Below are 15000 nucleotides of genomic sequence, written 5' to 3'. Positions count from 1 at the left end.
CGTTAGCCTACCGCTAGCTAGTTAACACTATACTCGACAGCAGCTAACGTTAGCCTACCGCTAGCTAGTTAACACTATACTCGACAGCAGCTAACGTTAGCCTACCGCTAGCTAGTTAACACTATACTCGACAGCAGCTAACGTTAGCCTACCGCTAGCTAGTTAACACTATACTCGACAGCAGCTAACGTTAGCCTACCGCTAGCTAGTTAACACTATACTCGACAGCAGCTAACGTTAGCCTACCGCTAGCTAGTTAACACTATACTCGACAGCAGCTAACGTTAGCCTACCGCTAGCTAGTTAACACTATACTCGACAGCAGCTAACGTTAGCCTACCGCTAGCTAGTTAACACTATACTCGACAGCAGCTAACGTTAGCCTACCGCTAGCTAGTTAACACTATACTCGACAGCAGCTAACGTTAGCCTACCGCTAGCTAGTTAACACTATACTCGACAGCAGCTAACGTTAGCCTACCGCTAGCTAGTTAACACTATACCCACAGTAGTACACTGTACTAACAGCAGCTAACGTTAGCCTACCGCTAGCTAGTTAACACTATACTCGACAGCAGCTAACGTTAGCCTACCGCTAGCTAGTTAACACTATACTCGACAGCAGCTAACGTTAGCCTACCGCTAGCTAGTTAACACTATACTCGACAGCAGCTAACGTTAGCCTACCGCTAGCTAGTTAACACTATACTCGACAGCAGCTAACGTTAGCCTACCGCTAGCTAGTTAACACTATACTCGACAGCAGCTAACGTTAGCCTACCGCTAGCTAGTTAACACTATACTCAACAGAAGGTAACACTATACTCAACAGCAGCTAACGTTAGCCTACCGCTAGCTAGTTAACACTATACTCGACAGCAGCTAACGTTAGCCTACCGCTAGCTAGTTAACACTATACTCGACAGCAGCTAACGTTAGCCTACCGCTAGCTAGTTAACACTATACTCGACAGCAGCTAACGTTAGCCTACCGCTAGCTAGTTAACACTATACTCGACAGCAGCTAACGTTAGCCTACCGCTAGCTAGTTAACACTATACTCGACAGCAGCTAACGTTAGCCTACCGCTAGCTAGTTAACACTATACTCGACAGCAGCTAACGTTAGCCTACCGCTAGCTAGTTAACACTATACTCGACAGCAGCTAACGTTAGCCTACCGCTAGCTAGTTAACACTATACTCGACAGCAGCTAACGTTAGCCTACCGCTAGCTAGTTAACACTATACTCGACAGCAGCTAACGTTAGCCTACCGCTAGCTAGTTAACACTATACTCGACAGCAGCTAACGTTAGCCTACCGCTAGCTAGTTAACACTATACTCGACAGCAGCTAACGTTAGCCTACCGCTAGCTAGTTAACACTATACTCGACAGCAGCTAACGTTAGCCTACCGCTAGCTAGTTAACACTATACTCGACAGCAGCTAACGTTAGCCTACCGCTAGCTAGTTAACACTATACTCGACAGCAGCTAACGTTAGCCTACCGCTAGCTAGTTAACACTATACTCGACAGCAGCTAACGTTAGCCTACCGCTAGCTAGTTAACACTATACTCGACAGCAGCTAACGTTAGCCTACCGCTAGCTAGTTAACACTATACTCGACAGCAGCTAACGTTAGCCTACCGCTAGCTAGTTAACACTATACTCAACAGAAGGTAACACTATACTCAACAGCAGCTAACGTTAGCCTACCGCTAGCTAGTTAACACTATACTCGACAGCAGCTAACGTTAGCCTACCGCTAGCTAGTTAACACTATACTCGACAGCAGCTAACGTTAGCCTACCGCTAGCTAGTTAACACTATACTCGACAGCAGCTAACGTTAGCCTACCGCTAGCTAGTTAACACTATACTCGATAGCAGCTAACGTTAGCCTACCGCTAGCTAGTTAACACTATACTCGACAGCAGCTAACGTTAGCCTACCGCTAGCTAGTTAACACTATACTCGACAGCAGCTAACGTTAGCCTACCACTAGCTAGTTAACACTATACTCGACAGCAGCTAACGTTAGCCTACCGCTAGCTAGTTAACACTATACTCAACAGAAGGTAACACTAAACTCAGCAGCAGCTAACGTTAGCCTACCACTAGCTAGTTAACACTATACTCGACAGCAGCTAACGTTAGCCTACCGCTAGCTAGTTAACACTATACTCGACAGCAGCTAACGTTAGCCTACCACTAGCTAGTTAACACTATAACACAGACGGGGCTTTCAATGAAACTGGTAAACTACAGCCTCGTGGTGCATTTGAAGTTATTGTTAAATGTCCTTTTCCATCTGGTTGTTGTTTTTGTCGTTCAACAGCAGTTTACTAGTGAAATTAGTTAGTTATTGTTATACATTATTATTAATCATTTAATGATGACCATATGGCCTTAGCAATAAACAAGCCGTTCTTTAATGTCACCGACTCTTGTTTAGTACCTTTTTTTTAACTTTCTTAAAAAGTACCGCTTTAGCACTGGTATCCAAACCAAACAATACCAAACCCTAATATTGACTCAGATTAAAATGTGTGACTAGATTAAATATATAATAAACAAATACTAATCTTAAAGTCAAGTTCATAAAGTCACTTTCTTTGCATTCATTTGATTCCCAGTTAAGATCCTCTGGTGAGAACGGCTTCCATTGTTAATATGGACTTAAACTGTTCTGAAATGCTAAATAATAGAATTTTATATATATATATATATATATATATATATATATATATATATATATATATATGCTGTTGTTGAGGCTCACATTAACTTCCTCTCGTGTGTGTGTGTGTGTGTGTGTGTGTGTGTTACCCTCTGTATCTTGCCCAGGTAGTAAAGTCCATCCGACCAATGACAGAGGACGAACTGTCCAACAGTTAGACTGGACTCCGCCCCCTCTCCATCCTCCAGGCCCCGCCCCCTGTGACAGGCCCCGCCCCCCGGAGACACCGGGGGCTCCAGGCTACAGAAGCTTCTCAGATCCTCGAACATCCTGCAGAGACACAACGTTTAGACGTCACTGAAACCAATCACAGTCGTCATGACGATTCCTCTGTGGCTTTGGATCCAAGTCATCACGCCACCACACCAAATTCCATTATCAATTTAACAGATTTTCTTTAGGGCTTTATTACGTGGTATCAGATCGGTGCATAACCTCCAGTACTTCCCGATACCAGCGTTTTAGGCAGTATCGGAGCCGATACTAGTATCGGTATCGGAACATCTCTAGCTTCTACCAAGATGTAATCATGTCTGTCTGACGTTACACGTCCTAGAGACACGCAAGAGAAACTCTCCGTTACACAGAGACTCACGGTAACACAGCGATGTAACTGTTACGGCATGACGGCGGTGTAACTGTTACGGCATGACGGCGGTGTAACTGTTACGGCATGGCGGCGGTGTAACTGTTACGGCATGACGGCGGTGTAACTGTTACGGCATGACGGCGGTCATGACGGCGGTGTAACTGTTACGGCATGACGGCGGTGTAACTGTTACGGCATGACGGCGGTCATGACGGCGGTGTAACTGTTACGGCGTGACGGCGGTGTAACTGTTACGGCATGACGGCGGTGTAACTGTTACGGCATGACGGCGGTGTAACTGTTACGGCATGACGGCGGTGTAACTGTTACGGCATGGCGGCGGTGTAACTGTTACGGCATGACGGCGGTCATGACGGCGTGTAACTGTTACGGCATGACGCGGCGGTGTAACTGTTACGGCATGGCGGGCGGTGTAACTGTTACGGCATGGCGGCGGTCATGGCAGCGGTGTAACTGTTACGGCATGGCGGCGTGCTGTAACTGTTACGGCATGACGGCGGTGTAACTGTTACGGCGTGGCGGCGGTGTAACTGTTACGGCATGACGGCGGTGTAACTGTTACGGCATGACGGCGGTGTAACTGTTACGGCATGGCGGTGTAATGCTGCAGAATGAATACAGGGATTAATTAATTTATTCTATGAAGCACGTTGGGCTGCATGCTTGAATCAAAGGTGATATTTTAACACATGAAGAAGATGGATATTTGGGGTTGTTTCTGGCCTGGTGGGGGTTCCTGTTTCACTGTTAGAGAGAAAGACTGAATATAGTTCTCTCTCTCTCACTACCAGAGACAGTTACACAGACAGACAGACAGACAGGCAGACAGACAGGCAGGCAGACAGGCAGGCAGACAGGCAGGCAGACAGGCAGGCAGACAGGCAGGCAGACAGGCAGGCAGACAGGCAGGCAGGCAGACAGGCAGGCAGACAGGCAGGCAGACAGGCAGGCAGACAGGCAGAAACACTGAATATAGTTCTCTCTCTCTCTCTAAAGGTGCTGACACCGAGCCGATAATCAGCCGTCTGACAGTCTGCGAGGTCGGTGACTCGAGTCTGTTCGGTGTGTTCGTGCCGTCGTCCGTCGGCCTTCGTTTTGCCCGATTTGACATGTGTAATCGGGGGGGCGGGCACTGCCGGCAGTCGGACTCAATGAGCCATCCGATTGGTGGAGAGCTAACCAGGAAACGGGGAGCGGGATGAGCGTGACAAGAGTCTCTAAATCTGATGAAAATCTTTTAAACTGACCTTTGTTGATCTGAAATGAAGAAACCCACAACTTGACTGTTCGGGCAGGGGGGGATACAGAAGTCCACAATTAGCAGAACATTCAGAGGGCTACTGGCAGATTTGGGATCAATGTATGGAGAGAACTAAACCCTAAAAAGGAAGAGACTACACTTTTTTCTCATCACCTCATTCAGTATATTCAAGGATAGATTATTTCTTAATGTATAGCAAGGACAGTTGAAAACATTGAAAAATGTGAACTCGGCATAACAGACCTATCAAACCATAGTCCAGTATATTTGACTTTAGCTATATCAAGAGAAACAAAGGCAACACGTTGGAGGCTGAACATAAATGTTCTAAAAGGACAAATGAAGGAGGAATTGGTTAAGGAAATTCAGACGTATGTAAGGGAGAGTGATAATGGTGAGGTGTCTCCATCTGTGCTGTGGGATGCGGGTAAAGCTGTAATTAGAGGGAAACTAATTGCTAAATCAGCATATCTGAAAAGGCAAAAACAGGAAAAACTCAATAAACTAGAATCAGATCTTAAGAAACTAGAAAAACAACACAAAAATAAAGTGGATGAGAAATTAAACCAAGAAATCAAAAGGGTTAAAACAGAAATAAATGATATCCCGGCACAGGAGATACAAAACAGAGCTGATGTAACAGAGGTATTACGAAGCAGGAAGTAAGTCGACAAAGTTGCTGGCTTATAGGTTAAAAACAAATGTCAATTAATAATATTTATAAAATCAGGGATTCATTTACTAACTCGACAAAATATAGGACAGAAGAGATACAGGATTGTTTTGAAATGTACTACAAAAACGACATAAATAAGAATCAAATAGTCTCATTGTTCGATTCTTTAAATGAGCCAAGAGTGACGGAGGACCAGACTCTGACCAGGGACATCTCGACTGGCTCCTGACTGTCATACCGTCACAGTTACTCCTGACTACGGCTCCAGGCACGGATGGTATACATCTGACTTTTATAAAGTGCTGCGGGAACCATTGACCCCCCTGCTGAAAAATGCTTTTAACTGGGTACTCAAAAAGGGAGAAATCCCAAAACTCCTGGAAGGAAGCCTTCATTTCGGTTATTCCAAAAGAAGGAAAGGACAAAGAGACCAGTGAGTGTTCTTAACCAATACTACAGACTATTCACTGCCATCCCAGCCAGACGTTTAGAAACTATTTGACCAGATATCATTCACCAGGACCAGACTGGATTTATAAAACAAAGACAGACCCAGGATAACATTCGGCGCACACTACATGTAATGCAAACCATAATCAAAAAAAGATTAGCAGCAATAATAGTGGACTGGCTGCAGAAAAGGCATTTGACTCCGTCAGGTGGGATTTCCTGTATATGGTGCTGGAGCGATGTGGTTTCCATGAAACTTTTGTGAAAACTATTCAATCTCTCTATAATAAACCCACAGCTCAAAGATCAGTGGAAATCTCTCGAGCTCCTTCTACTAGAACGTGGAGGTCGTCAGGCTGCTCAATTAGCCCTCTCCTCTTTGCTATCTATCTGGAACCCCTGAGCCAATGGATAAAACTAAAAGATATTAAAGGTGTAGACATAGAGGGGGATGAACAGAAAATACCATTATTCGTGGATGACGTATTAATATACCTGACACAACCCACTGAGTCTCTTCCAGCACTTAGGTTTATTATCAGGCTATACACTGAATGTGAAAAAGACACAGGTTCTCACATTCAACTATGTCCCGGATCAAGAAGCTGTAAGAGAAGGATTCAAATGTGATTGGGAATCAAAATCCATTAAATATTTGGGAGTCAATCTACCTCAAGACCTATCGCAACTGAAAACCATAAATTATGATTCATTAATTTCTTAATCCCATTCACAAGCTTAGCTTCAAGGGTAGAAGTGATCAAAATGAATGTTCTTCCACGGTTATTGTATTTACTCCAAACTCTGCCAGTAGAAGTAAAAGACAAAGACTTGAATGGGACAGATACAGCTCTCGATACATTCGGCAAGGAAAAAGATATAAGATATAGGATATCGCATAAGATATAGGACTCTACAGCTTCCCAGAATTAAAGGGGGACTAGCCCTGCCCTGTTTTAACAGCTATTATCAGGCGGCGCAACTAAAAACTATGTGGAACTTGTGTAATCCTGCCTACAGTGCGAGATGGAAAGACATCGAAGGCCACACGTCGACTACCATTCCAATACAAGCTATAATAAATGATAAAAAAAACTGAGAAAACATCTAACTAAATCCATGGCTGGGTGTATCCCTTAACATTTGGTTTGAGATTATAGCAAAGAATAACCTCCTAGAGCAGAGTAGGTTACTGCACATGATTCAGATGTTACACCTAATATAATGGATGGGAGCTTCAGCAGTTGGACGGGGGACCAACAATATTCTGGGAGCTCTTTAAGAAGAAGAAAATGAAACGTTTTCAAGATCTACAGAATCCATTTGGTTTGAAAAATCAGGATTTCTACAGATATTTACAGATGAGGCATTATATGGAGCAAACAATAAACAATTCCAGTTTAGATGAGGTAGAGTCAGGAATTATGAAATTATTTATTTTAGCATATGAATCAGATCTGGGCAAGAAATTAATCTCAAAATGATATAAAGAAGTGGAAAAAGGTCATAATACAGTATATATAAAAGAAAAGTGGGAGAAGGAGGGGGGAAGGATGTTGTCAAAGGAGGAATGGGAAGACATCAATGAACAACAACAACAACATTGGGCTGCAGGTAAGATACTTTGTTTTTATCTAAAGTATCTGTGTATCTTTGCCTAATAGTGAAAGTATTTCCAGTACAGGGTGCTCCTTAACTAAACAGACGCCAGTTGTTCCTGTTCTCTGCATCGTGGGGGGCATTTAAGAACCAAGGACTTAAACTAACTCAGTGTAGATACTTTAAGCTTTTTCTTTGTTAAAGTCTCTGCAACTAGTGTTGAATTGTATTCATCTGCACCATTATGTTGTATAATTACAGTTTTGCACAATAAATGTTCTCAAAACTACATACTATGTTTCTTTCTCTTTAAAAAAAAAAAAAACAATACATTTAGCAGTTTGGCTTTCCTTAGGGTCTATGTAACCCGGTCTGATTATAATGTATATATATCGTGATATATATCGTTATCGCAAGAGGCTGCGATGTACATCGCAATATGGATTTTAGGCCATATCGCCCATCCCTACCCTCCATTATACCTTTTTGGCTCGAATTAAATAAATGCATGGAAAACATTTTGAAAATGGAACTTACATTTTTTGATTTGTACTTGGGAATAGTGAACCAGAGATTAATATATTCAGGGGACAAACATTTATTCGGAGTAATGTTAGTGGCAGGTAAAAAAGCTATCACCAGGAAGTACCTAAAATGGAGGATTGGGTCGAAGTAATATCTAACATTTACAGGATGGAAAAGCTGGCTTTCTTAGTTAGACTAGACTCTGATAAATGTAAGAATCTCTGCAGTAACTGGGTTGGTTTGGTAGCACTGAGACCAGACTATCTTATGGATCCCCTTGGTTCTGTTCATAAGATTGTGTTTGGATTACCGTTCAGCGGGAGAGAAAGGTCTTTACAGGAGGGGAATGAACATGTGGACTGAAGGGAGTTTACTGAGTTTTGTGTCTATTTGTGTGTTTGATCCCTGCTGTGAAATATTTGTATGTTTTGTATTCGCGAAAAACAGACATGTGAGATGTTAAATGCTAATGGGACAATGCTGAATGGAATCAATAAAAAAAAAAAAAATAATAAAAAAAAACCTCCTTTCACCTCCGCAACATCGCCAAAATCAGACCCTGTCTCACACCCCCCACTGCTGAAAGACTCGTTCACGCCTTCATCTCCTCCCGACTGGACTACTGCAACTCACTTCTACTCGGCATCAGCTCCACCAACATCAACCGACTCCAACTGGTCCAGAACTCAGCCGCCCGCCTCATCACCGGCTCCAAATCCTGGCACCACATCACTCCAGTCCTAAAACAACTCCACTGGCTTCCTATCTCCCACCGGATCACCTACAACATCCTGGTCCTCACCTACAAAGCCCTCCACCACCTGGCCCCCTCATACCTCACTGACCTCCTCTCCCCGTACCAACCCTCACGGTCCCTCAGATCCACCTCAGCTGGTCTCCTCTCCCCATACCAACCCTCACGGTCCCTCAGATCCACCTCAGCTGGTCTCCTCTGCATCCAAAAGTCCAACCTCCACAGTTTTGGGGACAGAGCCTTCTCCAGGGCAGCTCCCAGGCTCTAGGACTCCCTCCCCCAAGAGAGCTGCACCTCTGAGTCCCTCACCATCTTCCAGTCTCGCCTCCAGACCCATCTCTTCACCACTGCCTAACCCTAGCCCCACGCCCCCCCCCCTTCTCATCTGTGCCTGAATCTTGTTGTGTTTTGTTTTGTGTGTTAGTCTTTGTTATCTATACCCTGTAAAGCGACTTTGAGTTCGTGAAAAGTGCTATAAAGTCAATTTATTATTATTATTATTATTATTATTATTATAATAGTTAGAGAGAAAGACAGACAGGCAGACAGTTAGAGAGAAAGCGAGACAGGCAGACAGACAGGCAGAAGGGCAGGCAGATAGGTTGTCAGTTAGACAGGTTGTGTCTGTGATTCATTCCTGAACTGTCAGGGGGATTTTGATATGTCAGAGCATGCGCAGTTCATCCTCACATCAGAACCGCACACCCACACACGCGCGCGCGCGCGCACACACACACACACACACACACACACACACACAGGATAACTCGGCTGTAATAACGTGTTTCTGTCCGGTGTTGTGCAGAGTTTTGCATCCATAACGGAAATGACTGACTTTTAAGAGAAAGTAGTGCAGTCTTTATAAACGGTATAATCTTCTTGTTCAGGCTCAGTGCGGATGTTAAATGATCTACAGTCTATAACTGTAAAGTGTAGGGTTATTAACGTTGTATGAGACTCAGCAGTAGCCTGTGAGGGGGGGTGACATGTTCGGAAGGGATGCCCAAACTCAACACGACACCGGGCAGAGAAACGGCCAACGACCCGCTCTCATACCGAGCACTGTATCAGCAGAAACGGGTTAAAACACAGAAAACACATGTCTTACCTCAACGGCACGTCCTCCGGTTCGGTCTGTGTCCACCTGTCTCCGGTGCTCTTGTCCTCCGAGCCACAGACAGGCGGGTGCTGCTCCGACAGACAGGTTGGACTCCACCGGGACACACAGTCCGGGGCTAACTGTCTCTCTCTCCGGGTCTGTGCCCCGTTGTCTCCGTTTCTCTGCCTGTCTCTCTCTCTCTCTCTCTCTCTCTCTCTGTCTGTCTCTCTGCCTGTCTCTCCCTGTCTGTCTGTCTGTCTCTCTCTGTCTCTCTCTCTCTCTCTTTCTCTTTCTCACTCTCTCTCTCTCTCTCTCTCTCTCTCTCTGTCTCCAGGCTCTGTTTTCGTGGCGCTAAACTTCAAACTTCGACCGTCGCCATTTTTCACTTTTCCCGCGAATCACAGGAGGAGGAGGTTTCCTGTCATACATCAGCTTCTTCAGCACGCCGTCATCGGTGACGTCATCACGTCGACCCACCGGGATAGTGTCTCAGACGTATAGACACAGCTGTCGCACTGCACGGTGAACTTTTGGAAGAATCATGTATTTATTGTATATTTTATATCATTATTTACATTATTTGTTTTTGTTAATAACACAATTGTATTTAAAGTCATATTATTGTTATTCTGGATAATTATTTTGTGTCTGAAATGTTTTATAATTGAATGTATTTTTTTCCATAAAGTTTTGTAAAAACAAATATATATATTTTTTGATAAATATTGTATCAATAACAAGCTTAAAGAAATTGTATTTTTTAAGATATTACATATAATTTAAAGGTTAAACGTGTGGAACAAAGATTCAAACTGGATATTGATTTTATGTGTAATTTCTGTATAAATAATATAAATATAAATATTATATTATGTATTTATAAGATGTAAATGTATGTTTGTCTTGTATTGTTCCTGTATTCTATGTGTTTGTTCCTCTGTAAGTGAACTTCTGTACAAAACAGAGACCAAAATTCGCCCCATTCAGAACTCCATTCACTTTTTCACCGATTTAAGCTTTTATTTTGAAAGTGACCTGACTGCAGGATCATATGGACAAAAACATCCTTAAATGTCAAATAAAAAAAATGACATTCAATTATATTCGATAACAAGTGTCTTTACAATCCATTGTATTGATCTGTGCAATATATTTATTATCACAACTACCTGCCCTTGTTTTGAGATGAACGTTGCGTGAGCACCGCTGGGGGGGGGGGCACTCACTATTTTGTTATATTCGTTGTAATATAATGACAATAAAGTCTCCTGATCTTATGTTATCTTACATGTTTTTCATAAAACTTTTATACAATAAAGTCAAAATAAATCTCCCCATTCAGAACTTCATTCACTCGTTCACAGATTGTAGCTTTTATTTTGAAAGTGACCGAAACAACAGAATCTCATGTAGTCCTTAGATGTAAATTTCTAGAAATGACATTCAATGATATAATATTTGATATGCAACAATAAAATATAATATATATTTTTTTAAGTTTTTGGCATTTTTGTTGCTATTTTCCAAGTGTGTTTTACCATGATAAAATCACTGTTTATTTACATGGAGTCTGGTGGGGATAAAAGTACAAGCTGCCTTGCCTTGTTAGTATATATATATATATATATATATATATATATATATATATATATATATATATATATATACATATATATATATATATATATATATATATACATATATACATACATATATATATATATATATATATATACATATATCTGTTAAACTGTGTGAAGGATTTATACTTGTATCCATCTCTTCAGTCCAACATTTCCCTTTCATCATCAGATATCATCCAATCAGAGATTATTGATCTGATTGTTACAGCAGCAACTCTGACATCTTTAATATTAAAAGTTATGGATCAGACACAACCAGCTGGAAACAGAACACAAATAAGGGATTTCTTTAAGATATATATACAACAAATTGTCACACTTTATAAAACACAAACTATTTAGTTTCTGACAGATTCTCACTCCCATCTGGTAAAATACGGACGCTTGGTCAGGTGACTTTGGCATTGTTATTGACGCCAAAACTCTCCTTCAGGGGTCTCCAGGGAGAAAGTCCTGTGTCTGACCCATCCTCCCCCCCAACCAACCTCCCTACGTGATATTCCCCCTTACATCCTACTCTCTAAACCCAGTGTAGCTGCTGCTCTCCCCGCTACGTTCTACAAACATGCTGAAGGACGCTTTTTCATCGCTTCAGACGCTGACAGCCACTGTCCAAACGTCCGTAGTTTACGAGTTCGGAGTGAGAACAGGTTGCTTCTGAAGCTGCCCCCTCCACAGTCTGTATCTCATACCTGCCAACATTTGGTTAAGTGTACTGTCAGACCCACTGTGTTTTAATGTGCTGGGTGATGTCATTTTATTTTATAGGTTGCCAGGTTGCCAGGTTGAGGGTTGCCAGGTTGAGGGTTATAGGGTGCCAGGTTGAGGGTGATAGGGTGCCAGGTTGAGGGTTGCCAGGTTGAGGGTTGTAGGTTGCCAGGTTGAGGGTTGCCAGGTTGAGGGTTGTAGGTTGCCAGGTTGAGGGTTGCCAGGTTGAGGGTTACAGGTTGCCAGGTTGAGGGTGATAGGGTGCCAGGTTGAGGGTTGCCAGGTTGAAGGTTGTAGGTTGCCAGGTTGAGGGTTGCCAGGTTGAGGGTTGTAGGTTGCCAGGTTGAGGGTTGAGGGTTGTACGTTGCCAGGTTGAGGGTTGCCAGGTTGAGGGTTACAGGTTGCCAGGTTGAGGGTTGCTAGGTTGAGGGTGATAGGTTGCCAGGTTGAGGGTTGCTAGGTTGAGGGTGATAGGGTGCCAGGTTGAGGGTTGCCAGGTTGAGGGTGATAGGGTGCCAGGTTGAGGGTTGCCAGGTTGAGGGTTACAGGTTGCCAGGTTGAGGGTTGCCAGGTTGAGGGTGATAGGGTGCCAGGTTGAGGGTTATAGGTTGTCAGGTTGAGGGTTGAGGTTGAGGGTTACAGGTTGCCAGGTTGAGGGTTGCTAGGTTGAGGGTTGCCAGGTTGAGGGTTATAGGTTGTCAGGTTGAGGGTTGAGGGTGATAGGGTGCCAGGTTGAGGGTTGCCAGGTTGAGGGTTACAGGTTACCAGGTTGAGGGTGATAGGGTGCTAGGTTGAGGGTTGCCAGGTTGAGGGTTATAGGTTGTCAGGTTGAGGGTTGAGGGTGATAGGGTGCCAGGTTGAGGGTTGCCAGGTTGAGGGTTGCTAGGTTGAGGGTTGCCAGGTTGAGGGTTGCTAGGTTGAGGGTGATAGGGTGCCAGGTTGAGGGTTGCCAGGTTGAGGGTGATAGGGTGCCAGGTTGAGGGTTGCAAGGTTGAGGGTTGCTAGGTTGAGGGTTGCCAGGTTGAGGGTTGCTAGGTTGAGAGTGATAGGGTGCCAGGTTGAGGGTTGCCAGGTTGAGGGTGATAGGGTGCCAGGTTGAGGTGACTAATAGGTTGAACATTGTATATGGTGGATTGTGTAAATAGGATGTGTTTCATTGAAGATCTGGCAGCTGGTCAACATCAGACCAACATATTGGTCTGATTATTTATAAAGGAGTTTGGGCCATGCTGCAAATTAGGTGAGTTTCCCGGGAGAAATTGAGGAGGGGTCCGGGAGACAGGACTAAAAAAAGGGAGAAACAGTGTTGGCTGGTATGCTGTTTCTAACAGCTGTAACCGCTGACTAAAGTTGCCAGCTGGTAACTTTATTAGTTTAGCACCTTTTAAATCAATAGTTTACAAAGTGCTTCAACAGAAGAGACAAAAGCACAAACACACATAAATACAGATCATATAGTCAGAAGATTTAAACAACGGAAAACAACAAATGAGTGAATAAAATGATAGAGAAAAAGAGTTTAGGGCTAGTGTCAGGTCGTAGCTTCCTCTCAGCCAATCAGGAGTCTTGTTTAGATTTGGGTCGTATCTTCCTCTCAGCCAATTAGGAGCCTTGTCTGAGTCGTGTCTTCCTCTCAGCCAATCAGGAATCTTGTTTGGGTCGTATCTTCCTCTCAGCCAATCACGAGCCTTGTTTGGGTCGTATCTTCCCCTCAGCCAATCAGGAGCCTTGTTTGGGTCGTATCTTCATCTCGGTGAAGCGCAGTGAGTACTGCCAGCCGGTCCAGCTGGACCACTCCACCCCGTCAGCGTAGGAGGCGTGGCCTCCCTTCAGGTACTGCCCGTTCAGGTTAGAGGTGTGGCAGTTCCGGTACCACCAGGCGCCCTGGTAATACGCCGCGCAGTTGTTCTCGGACTGGTCCTGGTCCCGGTCTTTGGTGGTGAACTGCATCCCAGAATGCTTCAGGAGGGAGTCGCCTAAACGCCAGAGACAAACACTGTTAAACTTAATCTGTTGTTAGGTTGGTTCTGCTGGTACCTGTCTGTTGTTAGGGTGGTTCTGGTACCTGTCTGTTGTTAGGGTGGTTCTGATGATAGCTGTCTGTTGTTAGAGTGGTTCTGCTGCTACCTGTCTGTTGTTAGGGTGGTTCTGTTGGTACCTGTCTGTTGTTAGGGTGGTTCTGGTGGTACCTGTCTGTTGTTAGGGTGGTTCTGGTACCTGTCTGTTGTTAGGGTTGTTCTGCTGGTACCTGTCTGTTGTTAGGGTGGTTCTGTTGGTACCAGGGTGGTTCTGTTGGTACCTGTCTGTTGTTAGGGTGGTTCTGTTGGTACCTGTCTATTGTTAGGGTGGTTCTGCTGGTACCAGTTGTTGTTGGTACCTGTCTGTTGTTAGGGTGGTTCTGTTGGTACCAGGATGGTTCTGTTGGTACCTGTCTGTTGTTAGGGTGGTTCTGTTGGTACCTGTCTATTGTTAGGGTGGTTCTGTTGGTACCAGGATGGTTCTGTTGGTACCTGTCTGTTGTTAGGGTGGTTCTGTTGGTACCTGTCTATTGTTAGGGTGGTTCTGCTGGTACCAGGGTTGTTCTGGTACCTGTCTGTTGTTAGGGTGGTTCTGTTGGTACCTGTCTATTGTTAGGGTGGTTCTGTTAGTACCAGGGTTGTTCTGCTGGTACCTGCGGTCCCGGAGTACTGGTCCACAGTCAGTGGGTATCCGTCCTCCTCGGGGTTCACCGAGTCTCGGCCGACAGAGAAATCTCCGTAGAGAGCGAACGCCGTGGCGTTATCAAAGTCAGCCATGTCGATCCGTAACTCATAACCTCCAGACCTGGTGAGAGAGTAGATCCTCTGGAGACCTGGGAGACAGACAGGCAGGATAGAGAGACAGACAGGTTAGAGAGACAGACAGACAGATTAGAGACAAAGACAGACAGACAGA

The 15000-nt window shown here is 44.2% G+C and overlaps 2 protein-coding genes across 4 annotated transcripts in view; both read right to left on the bottom strand.

The window, feature by feature from the left end:
• phf19 (PHD finger protein 19) overlaps positions 1 to 10131 on the bottom strand; it is a 23857-nt gene extending 13726 nt beyond the window's left edge. For all 3 annotated transcript variants that reach the window (XM_078251718.1, XM_078251720.1, XM_078251719.1), the window contains exons 1-2: positions 9725 to 10131; positions 2831 to 3011 (exon numbers count right to left, since the gene is read on the bottom strand). In XM_078251718.1, the coding sequence (XP_078107844.1) occupies positions 2831 to 3010 (180 nt within the window). In that variant the 5' untranslated portion in view covers position 3011; positions 9725 to 10131. The remainder of the gene's footprint in view (positions 1 to 2830; positions 3012 to 9724) is intronic.
• A 3654-nt stretch (positions 10132 to 13785) lies between these two features.
• Positions 13786 to 15000, bottom strand: part of LOC144517777 (fibrinogen C domain-containing protein 1-like) — a 16086-nt gene continuing 14871 nt past the window's right edge. Inside the window, exons 7-8 of the mRNA XM_078249898.1 lie at positions 14738 to 14917; positions 13786 to 14042 (exon numbers count right to left, since the gene is read on the bottom strand). Coding sequence (XP_078106024.1) covers positions 13786 to 14042; positions 14738 to 14917 — 437 coding nt within the window. The remainder of the gene's footprint in view (positions 14043 to 14737; positions 14918 to 15000) is intronic.

Source organism: Sander vitreus, chromosome 5 (genome assembly GCF_031162955.1).
Source record: "Sander vitreus isolate 19-12246 chromosome 5, sanVit1, whole genome shotgun sequence".
NCBI classification, from domain to species: Eukaryota; Metazoa; Chordata; class Actinopteri; order Perciformes; family Percidae; genus Sander; species Sander vitreus.
This window is presented reverse-complemented; position numbering and strand designations above follow the sequence as displayed.